Source organism: Schistocerca serialis, chromosome 2, assembly GCF_023864345.2.
Source record: "Schistocerca serialis cubense isolate TAMUIC-IGC-003099 chromosome 2, iqSchSeri2.2, whole genome shotgun sequence".
Classification (NCBI taxonomy): Eukaryota; Metazoa; Arthropoda; class Insecta; order Orthoptera; family Acrididae; genus Schistocerca; species Schistocerca serialis.
In genome coordinates this window covers 908,410,795-908,428,200 of record NC_064639.1, presented here as the reverse complement: position 1 = coordinate 908,428,200, position 17,406 = coordinate 908,410,795, and the positions used below count along the sequence as shown (strand labels likewise).

General features: G+C 42.3%; 1 protein-coding gene across 1 annotated transcript in view; it reads left to right on the top strand.

Annotated features, from left to right (window-relative positions):
• LOC126458264 (vesicular glutamate transporter 2-like) overlaps nt 1–17,406 on the top strand; it is a 175,961-nt gene that overhangs the window by 86,693 nt on the left and 71,862 nt on the right. The window contains exon 2 of the mRNA XM_050095188.1: nt 2,730–2,804. Coding sequence (XP_049951145.1) covers nt 2,731–2,804 — 74 coding nt within the window. The 5' untranslated portion in view covers nt 2,730. The remainder of the gene's footprint in view (nt 1–2,729; nt 2,805–17,406) is intronic.

Genomic DNA, 17,406 nt, shown 5'->3' with positions numbered 1-17,406 from the left:
ACTGATATTTCGTTAAACTTAATAAATGCAACGTCACCGCATACAGTGTGAACAGTGAGGTTTTAGTAATGAGAACAGGATACATTGTTTTAAGAGTAAGTCAGAACAGAACGTGTAGCATAGGATGAGGTATACCTAGAAAGAGATGCTAACTTCAATTTCAACTTAATTCATTGTAAGTATCAAAATTTGAAAGTTGCTTTCCCAAAAACATGTCCAGAAGATCCATTAAAAAAACAAGTAAGCCGTGATTACCTGAGGGAATTAAAATCTGGAGGAAGACAGTAATTTATATAAAGGCCAGAGGAAGTCAACGTCTGACATTACTTGCATACTACAAAAAATATTATATTATTTTAAGGAAAGTCATTAAAATGTCCAAAAGAACGTACATCCTGACAGGAATAAATAAGATTAAAACTATATAGTATATTGCCAAATGGGAGACTTGACAGCCAGTCAGTGTGTAAAATACCACAACAATTAAACTAAACTAAATGGCCATGTTGTGAGGGATAGTTCACAAGCTGTGAGTACTTTTAACGATCAGTTTCTAAATGTAGCAGCAAAAATAGGGTGTTGAAGAAGCAAGAGAAAATATTAAAAATGTCATTCCACAAAACTGTAAGAAACGAGAACTTGCATCAACGTCATATACTGAAATTAATAGAATTATACAGATTCTAAGAAACAAAAGCTCAGGTGGTGTTCATTAAATTTCAAACAGAACTCTGAAAAGTTGTTCCAACTTCAAAAGGAATCTCCATAGTGATACATGCGTTGCATCAATGCCACATGGATTTTTCTCATACAGGTTAAAATATGCAGTTGTTAAACCTTTTCATAAGAAAGACAGCAAGAGATACTTAACAGCTATCGTCTTTTTTCAAAATATTCGAAAAAGTAATGTACTCAAGAGTATTCCCACACTTAAGTAGAAACATTTTACATAGCATAACACAGTTTAGGGTCCATAAAATATCGGTAGTTGGTATTTTTTGGAATCTTTCCAAGGTGTATGATTGTGTAGATCATGTTACTTTCTTAAAGGAACTCGAGTTTTATGGAACTGATGGTTTTATGCGCAGCTGGTTTGAATCATACTTAACAAACATGTTCTGGTGAATAATTCAAACAATGTTGAAGGTGTAGAACATTTTAGTGACTGGGGAAAGGAGTCCTACAGGGTTCAATTTGGGTCCACTGCTTTTCGTTATATATGTGAATTACCTTCTATTTAGCATTCAACAAGCAGAACTGGTACTTTTTGCTGACATCATTAGTGTTATAATAAATCTCGATAGGAAGAAAAGCCGCAGATGAGATTGTTAACCACGTTTCCCAAATAATTATTAAGTGGTTGTTTGAAAATGGACTCTCCCAAAATTTTGAGAAAAGAGACTATATCAGTTCTGTACCAATAAATAGCGTCATACCAACAACTGATGTAACACATGAGCAGGAGTCTCTAAATAGGAGAGAATGCTCCCAATTTTTGGTTATACATATTGATGAAAACCGGAACTGGAAGAAGCATGTTACTGAGCTTCTCAAACAATTACGTTCAGCTAGTTTTGCCCTTCATATAATTGCTAATCTTGGAAACAAACGAATCAATCTCCTTACATGTTTGGTGTACTTTTACTCAGTAATGTCTTATGGAATAATTTTCTGTGGTAACTAATCTAGAAAGAAAGTACTGATTGCACAAAAGAGAGCAGCGAAAATAATGCGTGTTGTTTACCCAGGGACGTCCTGTAAGTACCTTTTCAAGGAGGTAGGCACTTTAACTGCGCCGTCACAATACATATTTTCGCGAATGAATTTCGTCATAAATAATCCATCACAATTTTAGAGGAAGAGTATGTCCATACCTGCAGCACTAGAGGGAAAAATGACCTTTGTTACCCATCTTTAAAGCTGTCAGTAGATCAAGAAATTTTTTGCTCTTTTGGCTAATAACCTAAAATGTCTGACAGGCAGCAAATCTATCTTAAAATCATTTCTCATGGACAACTCATTCTATTTCACTGAAGAATTTCTACTTCAAAATTGTTAGTCAGTTTTTTTAAGAAAAGGCTTTTTTTAATGTAGTTGTGTAAGACTAAAAAAAATAAATTGTTCATCAATGTTAACGCTAGTCATTTATACACACCCTGTAAACTGACTCGTTCCACAGCCATGTATAAAAGAATCATTCAAATGATCTCTGATACATGTGACTAACTACATAACTACGTGATGTGGGTCCAAGTGCAGCATAAAAATTCTATTGTTACAAGTGGAAGTGCGAGTCTGATAGGTGCTCCAATCTCGACCTTTGCTCTTGCTGCCTCCATCATCTGATTATGCATTATGGACTGTGTACTTTTACTCAGATTCAAGTTGCCAGTAAATTTCTTCTGCTATTCCAAGAGATACAGTAAAGGGTTTGTGATGCTTAGAATAACAGAGATGAAGTATTGGCACATTGGAGTTTCGCCCCGGCCAGAAGGCCTGTTCAGATAGCTCAGCCGATAAATGTTTATGGAAATAACTTAATAGAGCCGTTTCAGATCGTAATTCTAGCACTTTTTATGCAAGAAACGTTTGAATAAGAACACGTTCCCGATCACTGTGCCTTTCTGCACCTAAACAGATTTAGAAATACAGCAGAAAGTGATTAAGAACTTTACAGTTACATTCACTTTAAAGATCTGATGATTAATAACAGTATTTTCTTGTTTCAGAATGGGTGTCGACGATGCATCACAAGACAATAAGACAGGCGACGATGATAAGGGAGCTACTGCACGACAGACTCAGTAAGCGAAGCTTTCACTAAAATGTTTGATCTGATGATTATGATGACAGCATGTCATGATCAACAGTCTTTGTCAGTATTACCCCAGCAGTAGTTTCAATGAGATGCGGTCAAAGTAAGCTCACTATACAAAATATTAGTCACTTATATATCTTTCACTGTGTAGCAAGAACATGGTTTATGAATAAACGCATTGGCAGTCACACTGTGATCGGTGGAGGAAATTGGTGGCTCGTGTGGTCGATGACGATGGGGATAACAAAGTGAACGGCTGGGTAGAAGCTAAGTCCAAAATAGTATCGAAAGTCATAAGAAAGTGCAAAACAGACCGAGGATATGAATCGAAAACCATAAACAAAGGCAAGGTCAATCAATCTACTATCAAAGGCGTGTGTCGAAGGCTTCAGGGAATAGCAAGGAACTGAGGAACAAGTATGGGGCAGTGGTATTTACAGTCACTCTTGCCTCAGTAGGTGGGCCCATGTGACATTCCTGTGGCAGCAGTGTCCTTCATGGGAGGGAGCTGGGACTATTCTATGGAGACTGAGTGTCTCTGACTTTCCCTCCAAATCGATACTCAGGCTGGACGGGAAATACGAATACTAAACCCCTCCCCTCTTTAATTGGCGTGTAGGGCTGGAACTGTTCCAGCCTGTCCGGATTTCGTCGAGAAGTGGGGGTGGTGGTGCTAGAATTTACGCCAAAGCCTTTCGCTGCAGTTCCTCGTCGTGATCGGCCGGGTTATATGTCGATGCTGTCTGTGGAATTGTCAACCGATCGATTGTTTCTGGTGTGCTGCATTGTTCTGCCAGCATGGGAGTGGGTACCAACATTCGTATGCATGGTTAAAATGGCTCTGAGCACTATGGGACTTAACAGCTGAGGTCATCAGTCCCCTATAACTTAGAACTACTTAAACCTAACTAACCTAAGGACATCACACACATCCATGCCCTAGGCAGGATTCGAACCTGCGACCGTAGTGGTCACGTGGTTCCAGAATGAAGCGCCTAGAACCGCACGGCCACACCGGCCGGCTTTGGTATGCATGGCAGCAATGGTTTGGCTTCCATGGAAGCCTCAATACAGGTATGCCCAAGCTCTGCCAAATGCTTGGAGAGGGTTTCTCAGATGTTGGTGGGAGCTGAAAGTGGATTAGGTGGTAGTAGGGGGTCCACCTACATTATCTCCTATCACTGGTCGTTGTCGATCACCTGTTGGCGCATAAAACGAGTGCAGAGGTTGTTGTAGTGGTGGAAGGCACACTGCTGGGAACGCTTGTACTGAGGGTGGCTGCGTGACTCACGTCAGTTGGCTGCACGGGGGAGGGGGTTAGCTACGTCTCGTTATGGTCAGAACTGATTTTCATGCTTGGATATTCACTCCTGATCGGTCTCAATCTCCAATATTTGTCGTCCCCTATAGCCGACGACGACACCTTGCATCGTTTGTGGAGTCCTACGCGGAGATATCGGTCCATACTTGGGAGCCGATCGGTAATGGGCGGTGGGATCGCTGAGTCAGGCGCAGCAGGTCAAACAGGATGTGTTCATGTGCAATTTTTGCTGGACTGCGTTTATTTACAAGGGTACACTAGCACACTGCAAAGAAGATGGTGAGTATTCCTCAGAGCCAGTCGCTGTCATTATCTTGCGTATCAGCATTTTGTAGATCTTGACCATCTGCTTCGCTTCAGAGTTTGACGGTGAACTTAGGTGCTCAGTACTGTTGTGTATACAAAATTCCTGAAACACAGTATCCATGAAATGAGGGTCGTGGCGTAAACCAGGGTGGAAGGCGCCCCTCTGGTTCGAATGGAGAGGGTGCAGATAGTAGCTGATGTATAGGTGAAAGCCATCTATGCCCCATGTGGGAAGTTGGGTACAGCATCATCGACTGACAGTCGCATTGTTCCTCAGACTCGTTCTGCAGAATCAATGCATTCTTTTTGCTAGGGGTGGTGAAGGCGGGGCCAAGGGTTAAAATGCTGCGCTGGGGCTGAATTATTGGGTGGTGAAGGCGGGGCCAAGGGTTAAAATGCTGCGCTGGGGCTGAATTATTGTGGGTGCAGGTCTTGCAGATCTGGACCATATGTTCTATGGCAGCGTCAACAGCAGCCCAGTAAACATGATGCCGCGCTATTGCCTTCGTTGCTGCTCCACATCCTTCAACTTTCGATGTGGAGGAGCTTCAATATGCAGGGGCAGAGTTACCATCCACTGTTCAGATTTGTCTGTGGCTAATAATGAGGCACCATCGGTTGCGGTAAGCTGGTGTTGTAGTGAATGCCATGCTGGGTCTATGGCCTTAGGCAGGTGCTCCGGCCTACCTCGCTATACAGCAGCCAACACTCTACAGAGCAATGGATCATACCCTGTTGGTATTGTTACTTTGCACCCTTAATTGGGAATTCTTCGAGGTTGTGTCACTGTCAAAGGCAAAACAAGGCTTTTGTGGCTTTCAGAGTCTGTACATGGATCACATGTCAAGCAGAAAAGTGCGTTTGTGTTTGAATGCTGCATGATGAGCCTGTAATAGATCTTGTATTTATAGTTACTAGGGGACAATACCCAGCACTGCAGCCGCTGTGCAACCTTATCGGGAAGTTTCGAGTGGGGACCCAATAGCGAAGTGAGGGGCTTGTAACTGGTGATCATGTGAAACTTGTTAGTGTAGAGATGTACGTGAAACGGACCGTTCTGCCCCGTTAGGATATTTGCGGGCCAGTGCTGCACCAATGCTGCAATCTGAGGCATTAGTGGTTAGCGTTAAGTATATGCCTGGGTTGAACGTTGCTAAAGAAGGAGCCGACGAAAATCAATGTTTAAGTTACAAGAAAGCTTTCTTAAATTGTAATTTGTTTGTCTGTACAGTGCATCACATCTACGGATTTCCGTCCCATTCGGATAATTCCTTCGAGGTCCTTTTTTTCCATACTCAATTAACGGTCGAGTACCTGAAAGTTCCGAAACGCGTTACTGAACGGACCGATGGTGGTAACCAAGAAAGTTTGAATACGGAGTGCCAAGAGGTCTCGATCAGGCAACGAACTAACGAGACGTTTCAGGGCAGGCTCCAGCTGTGTATTTAAAAAACAGTCAGGGCTTGGCTTCCGCTGTTATATTATTATTGCCACACTGCTGTTTTCTGAATTTTCATTGTTTCAACTTCTGCCCCACTCTCGCTCACTGACTGCCTCCGACTTCTCTTGGCGCCAGAAGTAGTACTTGCATCCCACGGCGGTAATCGCCCTTTGCGCCCGCCCTCTTGTTCGTAGTGAGAAACGAAACACGTAGGCAGCTGCATTTTCAACGTGGACACAACACCCATCGACGTCGTCTACTCATTTGGTCAGTGTAAATACCGCTGGTAAGTAATTTATAGATTATGTATACACTCTGCTGGGAAAAAAAATAGTGCACCTGGAAAGACGATGCCACCTGGAATAGTAGAAGTACTGGCAGTGGTTTCAACGTCGTCCACCAACAGATAGCGTAGTTACAATAAAATGAATACCCCTAGCTGCATACAGGCGTTGATATACATCAACGGGGACAGTTGAAATGTGTGCCCCGACCGGGAGTCGAACCCAGAATCTCCTGCTTACATGGCAGACGCTCTATCCATCTGAGCCACGGAGGACACAGAGGATAGTGCGACTGCAGATACTTATCTCTGGCACGCCTCACTTGGGGCCTACATTCCCAATTTATTGTCCCGCACTATATTCATAGTGCCCCTGCCCATTATACTATATATATAGCGTAGTGGCATGGCTACTAGAGCACCATCTGTGTCTACCCTTTAATAGGGAATGCTCACAGCCAGAAGGCACAGCGTGGTGCAAACGTGTGAAGCAAACAGGCAACCGTGCCACAGAGACGCACTTCTGTTTCCAACAGCCAACTCAGTGAGTTTGAAAGCGGTCAGATTGTGGAATTCCCAGTGACGAGATGGTCCTTTCGGAGAATTGCCACACAAATTGGACGTGCTGCGTCAGTTGTGCAACGATGCTGGTACCAATGGTCTCGTGAACATTCTCACATCTGCAGACGAAGTTCTGGACGTACACTCAGCACAGACGTCCACCAAGATTGTCGTATTGTAAGGGCAGCAGTGGCAGATTGTGCAGCTACCACAGGACAGACAAGAGGGTTCGTGAGCCCATACGTGTCAACACGAACTGTTACGAATCACTCATTAGCACTGGAACTACTGGCACGCATGGCTCTAGCCCGTGTTCCACCCACGCCACAACATCGACGTACACGGCTCGACTGGTGCCGACAGAGGATCACTTGGAAGGTGGAATTGGGTGCCATGGTCTTCAGCAATGAAAGCAGATTCTGCCTGCAGCCAAGTGGTAGTTGTTTGCGTGTACGACATAGATCTGGTGAGAGCCGTTTCGTAGAGTGCATTCGTACAAGATACACTGACCCCGTCCCAGGTCTTATGGTCCGGGCTGCGATGAGCTGCAATTCTCGCTGACTTTCGGTGTTTCTGGAGGAGACGGTAAGCAGCACGCGGTACGTGCATAATATTGTTAGACCCATTCTTTTGCCATGCTTGCAACCGGAGGGTGATGTGTTGTACCAACAAGATAATGCTCGCCCAAATACTGCCCATGCAACTCAACGTGCTCTACAAGTCGTGCAGTAACTTCCGTGGCCAACACGATCTCCAGGCTTGTCTCCAATGACGCTGTGTGGGACATGATGGGATGAGAAATGACTCGTGCGGCTCGTCAACCAACAATTCTTACAGAACGACGTGAATAGGTCGACCACGCGTGGCATAACGTATCCCAGGACAGTATCCACCATATTTACGGTCGACTGGATGCCAGAATAAGCGCCTGTATTGCTGCATGTGGCGGCTGCATCACGATGTAATATGGGCATGTCAGCAATGGGCGATACCTGGTACCTCAGAACCGCTTGTGCTTACTGATCTGTAATTATAGTCGTTTCATGTACTCCATATGCAGTGTTGCAACAATAAATTTCGAATGAATGGGAAACCTCTAAAAGGGTGTACTAATTTTTTTTCTGGTAGTGTATTTGGAAATACAGGAAATATTAAAAAAGGTAATTGAGGGGGGTAGGACGTCAAACGAGCCGACTTGGAGCAGGAGAGGCACCACAGGACATTTTAATTTCCACTGTCTATACTTTTACAAATAAATTCATAAAACTTTGTCAGCGTGACCAGGAAGGATTCAGAATTCACACTCATAGCAGTGGAAGTTCGAAAACATAATGAAATGATTTTTGTTACATGTGAAATTTCATAATTTTTTTCACTTACTAATGTCAGTATTTGTTGCTATAGGTACACTTTTCTTCATAAGTAAGAGAGATTCTTCGATGAATTTTGCACATCATACAAACCATACTTAGAGGTGTATGAAACTCTAGAATTTTCCAAATCTATTAAAAGCTGTGGTAAAAATTGAGGTAATTAACTACAAAATTTTTGTTTTTCTAAACATGAAGTTTAAAATACAACAGCTCATTCGTTTTTTCATAAATTAACTAAATTATAGAGTTTCATACACCTGTAAGTATGGTATGTATGCTGTGCAAAATTCCTCGAAGAATCTCTCTAACTTATGAAGAAAAGTGGACCTATAGCAACAAATGCAGCCACTAGTAAGTGAAAAAATGATGAAATTTCGCACGTAATAAAATTTAATTTGCTATGTTTTCGAACTTCCACTACAATGAGTGTGAATTCTGAATCCTTCCTGGTGATGCTGACAAAGTTTTTTGAACTTATTTGTAAAAGTATAGACACTGGAAATGAAAATGTCGTGTGATGCCTCTCCTGCTCCAAGTCGACCCGTCTGACGTCCTACCCCCCTTAAGCTATATGCTAGTTAGAAAAAAAGCACACATTATTCAATTCTTTATTATGCTTGTGTTTTTTCATATTTAATCGTATAATGTACTGTTTACTCGTATTAGCGATCTTTTATAGACAAGCTTATGAGTCGTAGTGTCGGTAGACCTAACTAACAATTTAATATTATTTTTTTCCAAAATATTGCAACCTTTGTGTATGTGCATATATAATACAATTATCATGCGTAAAGAAGTTTTGCAAATACGCAACGTAGCGCATTAAAGAGTGAAGCTTGTTTTACGACATTTGACATCGTTATTACAATCACAGCTTGTGAAAGTGGAAAGTGTAAGGCAGCCTATATTTTGCCTGTCTGTGCAGTTGTACCAGTGTACCAATCCTTTTCATAATATATTATAAGAAAATACTCCTCTAATTAATGAATATATAGGTATCCTTACTCAGTCTCTTTTTTATGTTCTTGTCCCAGCGACATTTTAAACCGCGAATCGCTAAGTCAAGGTCTTCAGTAGATTTGATCTGGTGACACTGCTCCTCACGTGCCTCACTACACACCATCTGACCAGAAGTATCAGGACGCCCCAGTGTAATGCGGATTTTGGCACTAGATGTCACCAAAGGCCGACTCGCCAGTATAAAAGGAGGAGGGGTGTACTCAGTTGTGAGTAGAGGTACAGTAACAAACAGCAGAATTGGTAGGTCAGGAGAGCTTAGTGACTTCGAACGCTGACTGGTCATACGACGTCCCCTGCGTAACGAATCCATCACGGACATTTGAACCCTGTCCGTCCCGATAGCTGACTGATCAGCGTGACGGATTGCCGTCCAACGGGCCCGGGTTCGATTTCGAGCTGGGTCGGAGATTTTCTCCGCTCAGGGACTGGGTGTTGTGTTGTCTTCATCATTTCATCCCCATCCGGCGCGCAGATCGCCCAACGTGGCGTCGAATGTACTCTACTGACCACTAAAATTGCTACACCACGAAAATGACGTGCTACAGACGCGAAATTTAACCGACAGGAAGAAGATGCTGTGATATGCAAATGATTAGCTTTTCAGAGCATTCACACAAGGTTGGCGCCGGTGGCGACACCTACAACGTGCTGACATGAGGAAAGTTTCCAACCGATTTCTCATACACAAACGGCAGTTGTCATGCCTCGTGTAAGGAGGAGAAATGCGTACCATCACGTTTCCGACTTTGATAAAGGTCGCATTGTAGCCTATCGCGATTGCGGTTTATCGTATCGCGACAATGCTGCTCGCGTTGGTCGAGATCCAATGATTGTTAGCAGAATATGGAATCGGTGGGTTCCGGAGGGTAATACGGAACGCCGTGCTGGATCCCAACGGCCTCGTATCACTAGCAGTCGAGATGACAGGCATCTTATCCGCATAGCTGTAACGGGCCGTGCAGCCACGTCTCGATCCCTGAGTCAACAGATGTGGACGTTTGCAAGACAACAACCATCTGCACGAACAGTTTGCAGCAGCATGGACTATCAGCTCGGATACCATGGCTGCGATTACCCTTGACGCTGCATCACAGACAGGAGAGTCTGAGATGGTGTACTCAACGACGAACCTGGGTGCACGAATGGCAAAACGTAATTTTTTCGGATGAATCCAGGTTCTGTTTACAGCATCATGATGATCGACCCCGTGTTTGGCGACATCGCGGTGAACGCACATTGGAAGCGTGTATTCGTAATCGCCATACTGGCGTATCACCCTGCGTGATGGTATGGGGTGCCATTGGTTACACGTCTCGGTCACCTCTTGTTCACACTGACGGCACTTTGAACAGTGGACGTTACATTTCAGATGTGTTATGACCCGTGCCTCTACCCTTCATTCGTTGTTGTTGTTGTGGTCTTCAGTCCTGAGACTGGTTTGATGCAGCTCTCCATGCTACTCTATCCTGTGCAAGCTTTTTCATCTCCCAGTACCTACTGCAACCTACATCCTTCTGAATCTGCTTAGTGTATTCATCTCTTGGTCTCCCTCTACGATTTTTACCCTCCACGCTGCCCTCCAATACTAACTTGGTGATCCCTTGATGCCTCAGAACATGTCCTACCAACCGATCCCTTCTTCTGGTCAAGTTGTGCCACAAACTTCTCTTCTCCCCAATCCTATTCAATACTTCCTCGTTAGTTATGTGATCTACCCATCTAATCTTCAGCATTCTTCTGTAGCACCACATTTCGAAAGCTTCTATTCTCTTCTTGTCCAAACTATTTATCGTCCATTTTTCATTTCCATACATGGCTACACTCCATACGAATACTTTCAGAAATGACTTCCTGACACTTAAATCAATACTGGATGTTAACAAATTTCTCTTCTTCAGAAACGCTTTCCTTGCCATTGCCAGCCTACATTTTATATCCTCTCTACTTCGACCATCATCAGTTATTTTGCTCCCCAAATAGCAAAACTCCTTTACTACTTTAAGTGCCTCATTTCCTAATCTAATTCCCTCAGCATCACCCGACTTAATTCGACTACATTCCATTATCCTTGTTTTGCTTTTGTTGATGTTCATCTTATATCCTCCTTTCAAGACACTGTCCATTCCATTCAACTGCTCTTCCAAGTCCTTTGCTGTCTCTGACAGAATTACAATGTCATCGGCAAACCTCAAAGTTTTTATTTCTTCTCCATGAATTTTAATACCTACTCCGAATTTTTCTTTTGTTTCCTTTACTGCTTGCTCAATATACAGATTGAACAACATCGGGGAGAGGCTACAACCCTCTCTTACTCCCTTCCCAACCACTGCTTCCCTTTCATGTCCCTCGACTCTTATAACTGCCATCTGGTTTCTGTACAAATTGTAAATAGCCTTTCGCTCCCTGTATTTTACCCCTGCCACCTTTAGAATTTGAAAGAGAGTATTCCAGTCAACATTGTCAAAAGCTTTCTCTAAGTCTACAAATGCTAGAAACGTAGGTTTGCCTTTCCTTAATCTTTTTTCTAAGATAAGTCGTAAGGTCAGTATTGCCTCACGTGTTCCAGTGTTTCTACGGAATCCAAACTGATCTTCCCCGAGGTTGGCTTCTACTAGTTTTTCCATTCGTCTGTAAAGAATTCGTGTTAGTATTTTGCAGCTGTGACTTATTAAGCTGATAGTTCGGTAATTTTCACATCTGTCAACACCTGCTTTCTTTGGGATTGGAATTATTATATTCTTCTTGAAGTCTGAGGGTATTTCGCCTGTTTCATACATCTTGCTCACCAGATGGTAGAGTTTTGTCAGGACTGGCTCTCCCACGGCCGTCAGTAGTTCCAATGGAATATTGTCTACTCTGGGGGCCTTGTTTCGACTCAGGTCTTTCAGTGCTCTGTCAAACTCTTCACGCAGTATCGTATCTCCCATTTCATCTTCATCTACATCCTCTTCCATTTCCATAATATTGTCCTCAAGTACATCGCCCTTGTATAGACCCTCTATATACTCCTTCCACCTTTCTGCTTTCCCTTCTTTGCTTAGAACTGGGTTTCCATCTGAGCTCTTGATATTCATACAAGTCGTTCTCTTATCTCCAAAGGTCTCTTTAATTTTCCTGTAGGCGGTATCTATCTTACCCCTAGTGAGATAGGCCTCTACATCCTTACATTTGTCCTCTAGCCATCCCTGCTTAGCCATTTTGCACTTCCTGTCGATCTCATTTTTGAGACGTTTGTATTCCTTTTTGCCTGTTTCACTTACTGCATTTTTATATTTTCTCCTTTCATCAATTAAATTCAATATTTCTTCTGTTACCCAAGGATTTCTACTAGCCCTCGTCTTTTTACCTACTTGATCCTCTGCTGCCTTCACTACTTCATCCCTCAAAGCTACCCATTCTTCTTCTACTGTATTTATTTCCCCCATTCCTGTCAATTGCTCCCTTATGCTTTCCCTGAATCTCTGTACAACCTCTGGTTCTTTTAGTTTATCCAGGTCCCATCTCCTTAAATTCCCACCTTTTTGCAGTTTCTTCAGTTTTAATCTACAGGTCATAACCAATAGATTGTGGTCAGAGTCCACATCTGCCCCTGGAAATGTCTTACAATTTAAAACCTGGTTCCTAAATCTCTGTCTTACCATTATATAATCTATCTGATACCTTTTAGTATCTCCAGGGTTCTTCCATGTATACAACCTTCTTTCATGATTCTTAAACCAAGTGTTATTTATGATTATGTTGTGCTCTGTGCAAAATTCTACCAGGCGGCTTCCTCTTTCATTTCTGTCCCCCAATCCATATTCACCTACTATGCTTCCTTCTCTTCCTTTTCCTACACTCGAATTCCAGTCACCCATGACTATTAAATTTTCGTCTCCCTTCACAATCTGAATAATTTCTTTTATTTCATCATACATTTCTTCAATTTCTTCGTCATCTGCAGAGCTAGTTGGCATATAAACTTGTACTACTGTAGTAGGTGTGGGCTTTGTATCTATCTTGGCCACAATAATGCGTTCACTATGCTGTTTGTAGTAGCTTACCCGCAATCCTATTTTCCTATTCATTATTAAACCTACTCCTGCATTACCCCTATTTGATGTTGTGTTTATAACCCTGTAGTCATCTGACCAGAAGTCTTGTTCCTCCTGCCACCGAACTTCACTAATTCCCACTATATCTAACTTCAACCTATCCATTTCCCTTTTTAAATTTTCTAACCTACCTGCCCGATTAAGGGATCTGACATTCCACGCTCCGATCCGTAGAACGCCAGTTTTCTTTCTCCTGATAACGACATCCTCTTGAGTAGTCCCCGCCCGGAGATCCGAATGCGGGACTATTTTACCTCCGAAATATTTTACCCAAGAGGACGCCATCATCATGTAATCATACAGTAAAGCTGCATGCCCTCGGGAAAAATTACGGCTGTAGTTTCCCCTTGCTTTCAGCCGTTCGCAGTACCAGCACAGCAAGGCCGTTTTGGGTATTGTTACAAGGCCAGATCAGTCAATCAACCAGACTGTTGCCCTTGCAACTACTGAAAAGGCTGCTGCCCCTCTTCAGGAACCACACGTTTGTCTGGCCTCTCAACAGATACCCCTCCGTTGTGGTTGCACCTACGGTACGGCTATCTGTATCACTGAGGCACGCAAGCCTCCCCACCAACGGCAAGGTCCATGGTTCATGGGGGGGACCCTTCATTCGATCCCGGCGAAACCCTACAGTTCAGCAGGATAATGCACGGCCGGTGTTGCACGTCCTGTACAGGCCTTTCTGGGTACAGAAAACGTTCTACTGCTGCCCTGGCCAGCACATTCTCCATATCTCTCACCAACTAAAAACGTCTGGTCAATGGTGGCCGAGCAACTGGCTCGTCACAATGCGCCAGTCACTACTCTTGATGAACTGTGGTATCGTGTTGAAGCTGCATGGCCAGCTGTACCTGTACACGCCATCCAAGCTCTGTTTGACTCAATGCCCAGGCGTATCAAGACCGTTATTACAGCCAGAGGTGGTTGTTCTGGGTACTGATTTCTCAGGATCTATGCACCCAAATTGCGTGAAAATGTAATCACATGTCAGTTCTAGTATAATATATTTGTCCAATGGATACCCGTTTATCATCTGTATTTCTTCTTGTTATAGCAATTTTAATGGCCAGTAGTGTAATAAGACCTGCACCAAGGTGGTCGGACCTGCCCCGGAAGGGGCCTCCCGGCCAATGACACCAAAGGCGCATTTCAGTTTCATTGGAACCCTTCTAAAGCTGCCAACCTCGACTGTTGATGATGCGATTCTGAAGTGTAACGTGGAGGGACAACCACTGCTAAGACAAGACCAGATAGGTCTCGTGTACTGACAGAGTGAGACTGTTGAGCATTGTGAAGGGTGGCTCTAAATAATCACATGAAACCAGAATCGCTCGTGAGTTGCAAAGTGCTGCTAGCAGTCCACTATCACACTGAGTTTGCGTATGGAGTGTAAAGGGATTAGAAACAATGGTCGAGCAATTGCTTACAAGCCACGCATTTCTTTAGTCAGATGGTTGAGGTGGTGTAAAGAGGGACAGTCATCCAGTGCAGCGGATGACTGGTTACCAGTGATTTGGAGTGATCAACCCTATGGCAATCCCATGGAGGAGTTTGGGTTTGGCGAATGCCTGCAGAATGTTACCTGGCATCCTGTGCGGTGCCGACAATGAAGTACACAGAAGGAGATGTTACAGCAAAGAAGTGTTTTTGGTAGTTGGGGAATGGTTTAGTTTTAGTTTTAGTTATGCCATGTTCTGTAGATCATTTTTCCCGATTCTTTTATCTATATGATGTGGAACAGGTCAGATTACAAGATATATATGCACACATGAATAGTGCTAATATCAATATTACTGAAATTTTTAGTTCTACACATGCAACTACATTTAGAGGTACAATCTTTTTTTTTTTTTTGCCATTTCTGAAACAAAAACTCGTCCATGGAATAGAAGGAGTTGTCCAAACGAAATGATTTTAAGCTAGATTTAAAACTTGATCTGCTACCTGCCAGACACTTTATGTGGTTGGGCAAATGATCAAAGATTTTTGCTGCTGAATAATGTTCTCCTTTTTGAGCAACTGACAGCTCCAATAACGGACAGGAAAGGTCATTTTTCCCTCTAGTGTTGTACGTATGAACATCCCTGTTCTTCACGAATTGAGATGGATTATTTGTAACGAATTTCATTAGCGAATATATGTACTCTGATGGTGCAGTTAAAATACCTAACTCCTTGAAAAGGTGCCTACATGACGTCCTTGGGTGAACACCACTAATTATTCTCACTGCTCTCTTTTTGCAATCAATACTTTATGTCTAAGTGATGAGTTACCCCAGAAAACTATTTCATAAGACATTATTGAGTGGAAATATGCAATGTACGTTAGGAGGCTGATCTGTTTATTACCAAACTAGCGATTATACGAAGAGCGAAAGAAGCTGAACTTAGTTGTTTGAGAAGCTCAGTAATATGCTTCTTCCAGTTCAAGTTGTCATCAATCTGAATACCCAAAAATTTGTATAAATCTAACCTGTTAACTGAGCCCTGTTCATATGCTACATCAATTGTCGGTATGACTCTATATGGTGTACAGAACTGGATATAGTGAGTTTTTTCAAAATTAAGGGAGAGTCCATTTTCTGAGAACCACTTAATAATTGTTTGAAAGACATCCTTAACAATATCTTCAGCTGCTTTTTCTGGAATGGGATTTATTATAACACTCATGTCATCTGCAAAAAGTACTAGTTCTGCTTGCTGAACGTTAAGTGGGAGGTCATTCACATGAATAAGGAACAGCAGAGGACCTAAAATTGAACCCTGTGGGACTCCTTTGTGATAACTCCCCATTCATTAGAATTTACCACCCTCCCAACATTATTTGTGCTATTCAGCACAACTTGTTGCTCTCTGTTCATTAAGTGTGATTCAAACCAGCTGTGTGTATAGCCTTCAATTCCATAAAACCTGAGTTTTTCTAAGAGTGTACATGACCCACACAGTCAAATGCCTTCCTTACTGCACTTAAGAAAATGTTTAGTGTGGAAGGGTATGAACACATTTTACAGCTTATGTATGTTATTTGAGGGCTGCAACTCTATTGTGAGTTTTTGTGAAATAATATATATACTGCAACAAAAAAGAGAAAACTATATAAAGCTAACTCCACTCAGAAAATGAAAAGTATACTCTCTGCTTGCATTCCTTTCACAGGCTAACCCTCCTAAAATATAGGAAACGTTTTCAGACTACACAACATTAACAGTGTCTTCACAAGACATGATAAACTGCAACACACACTGAGGCACAATATTAATGCACACACAGGTAAACACTCACAACCAGGCATTTATAAAACAGTTTGTAGCACCTGCAAAGCCTTCTATGTAGGCCAAACAGGGCGTGACTTACAAAAAAGATACAATTAACATACAAATTTCTACCACACTTGTGAGTATAATAAATCAGTAATAGCCTCCCACACAAAAAAACACCGGCCACCCATTCCTTGATATCGCGCATGATCTTCATATATTACATAAAAGGGACATGGGACGCCAAATGGACTTACATGAAGAATTGAAAGTATTCATTCAATAGCACAGAACATTTGGACATGTCGCTAAATGATAAACTTGGAAGTAACAATTAACTTCTCTAAAAACTTCTCCAGTGTTGAATACCTTTTTAATTCGAAAAAATATTCTTTATCAGCTCCTCACCTGATATTGGCCTTGACATAAATATATCTGGATATAAATATCCACCTTCACTGTACACTACTGTGTTTACAATAGAAACTAGTTTATCTTAGCTCTCAAGACTCTTTGGATTGGTGTAAAAAATGATTGTGAAAGCGTTGAGTTGTGATCAACTTGTTACTGTGCTCTGGGTTCCAGACATCGAAATTACCAATAAAAATGTTAGCAAATGCACTAAGAAAATGACTAATGATGCAAATCAGACATGTACACATTCATAACATATTTATCTTCCAGAACAGGCGTCTTTTTGACACCTAACCTGACTGGCACACATGGCAAAGGAAACTAACCTCATTTCATATTAATTACTATGTAAAATTAACTGTAAATGCACCTAATGATGGCAGCATGCTGCCGAAGCGCGTCGTAATAATAAAATATTACTAACAGGTCACTGTTGCAATGTATATCATTTCAGAAAAAAAAAAAATTAAAGCGTAATGTTCTCCACACAGTACAGGAACAGTTCGGAGACGATGAGTT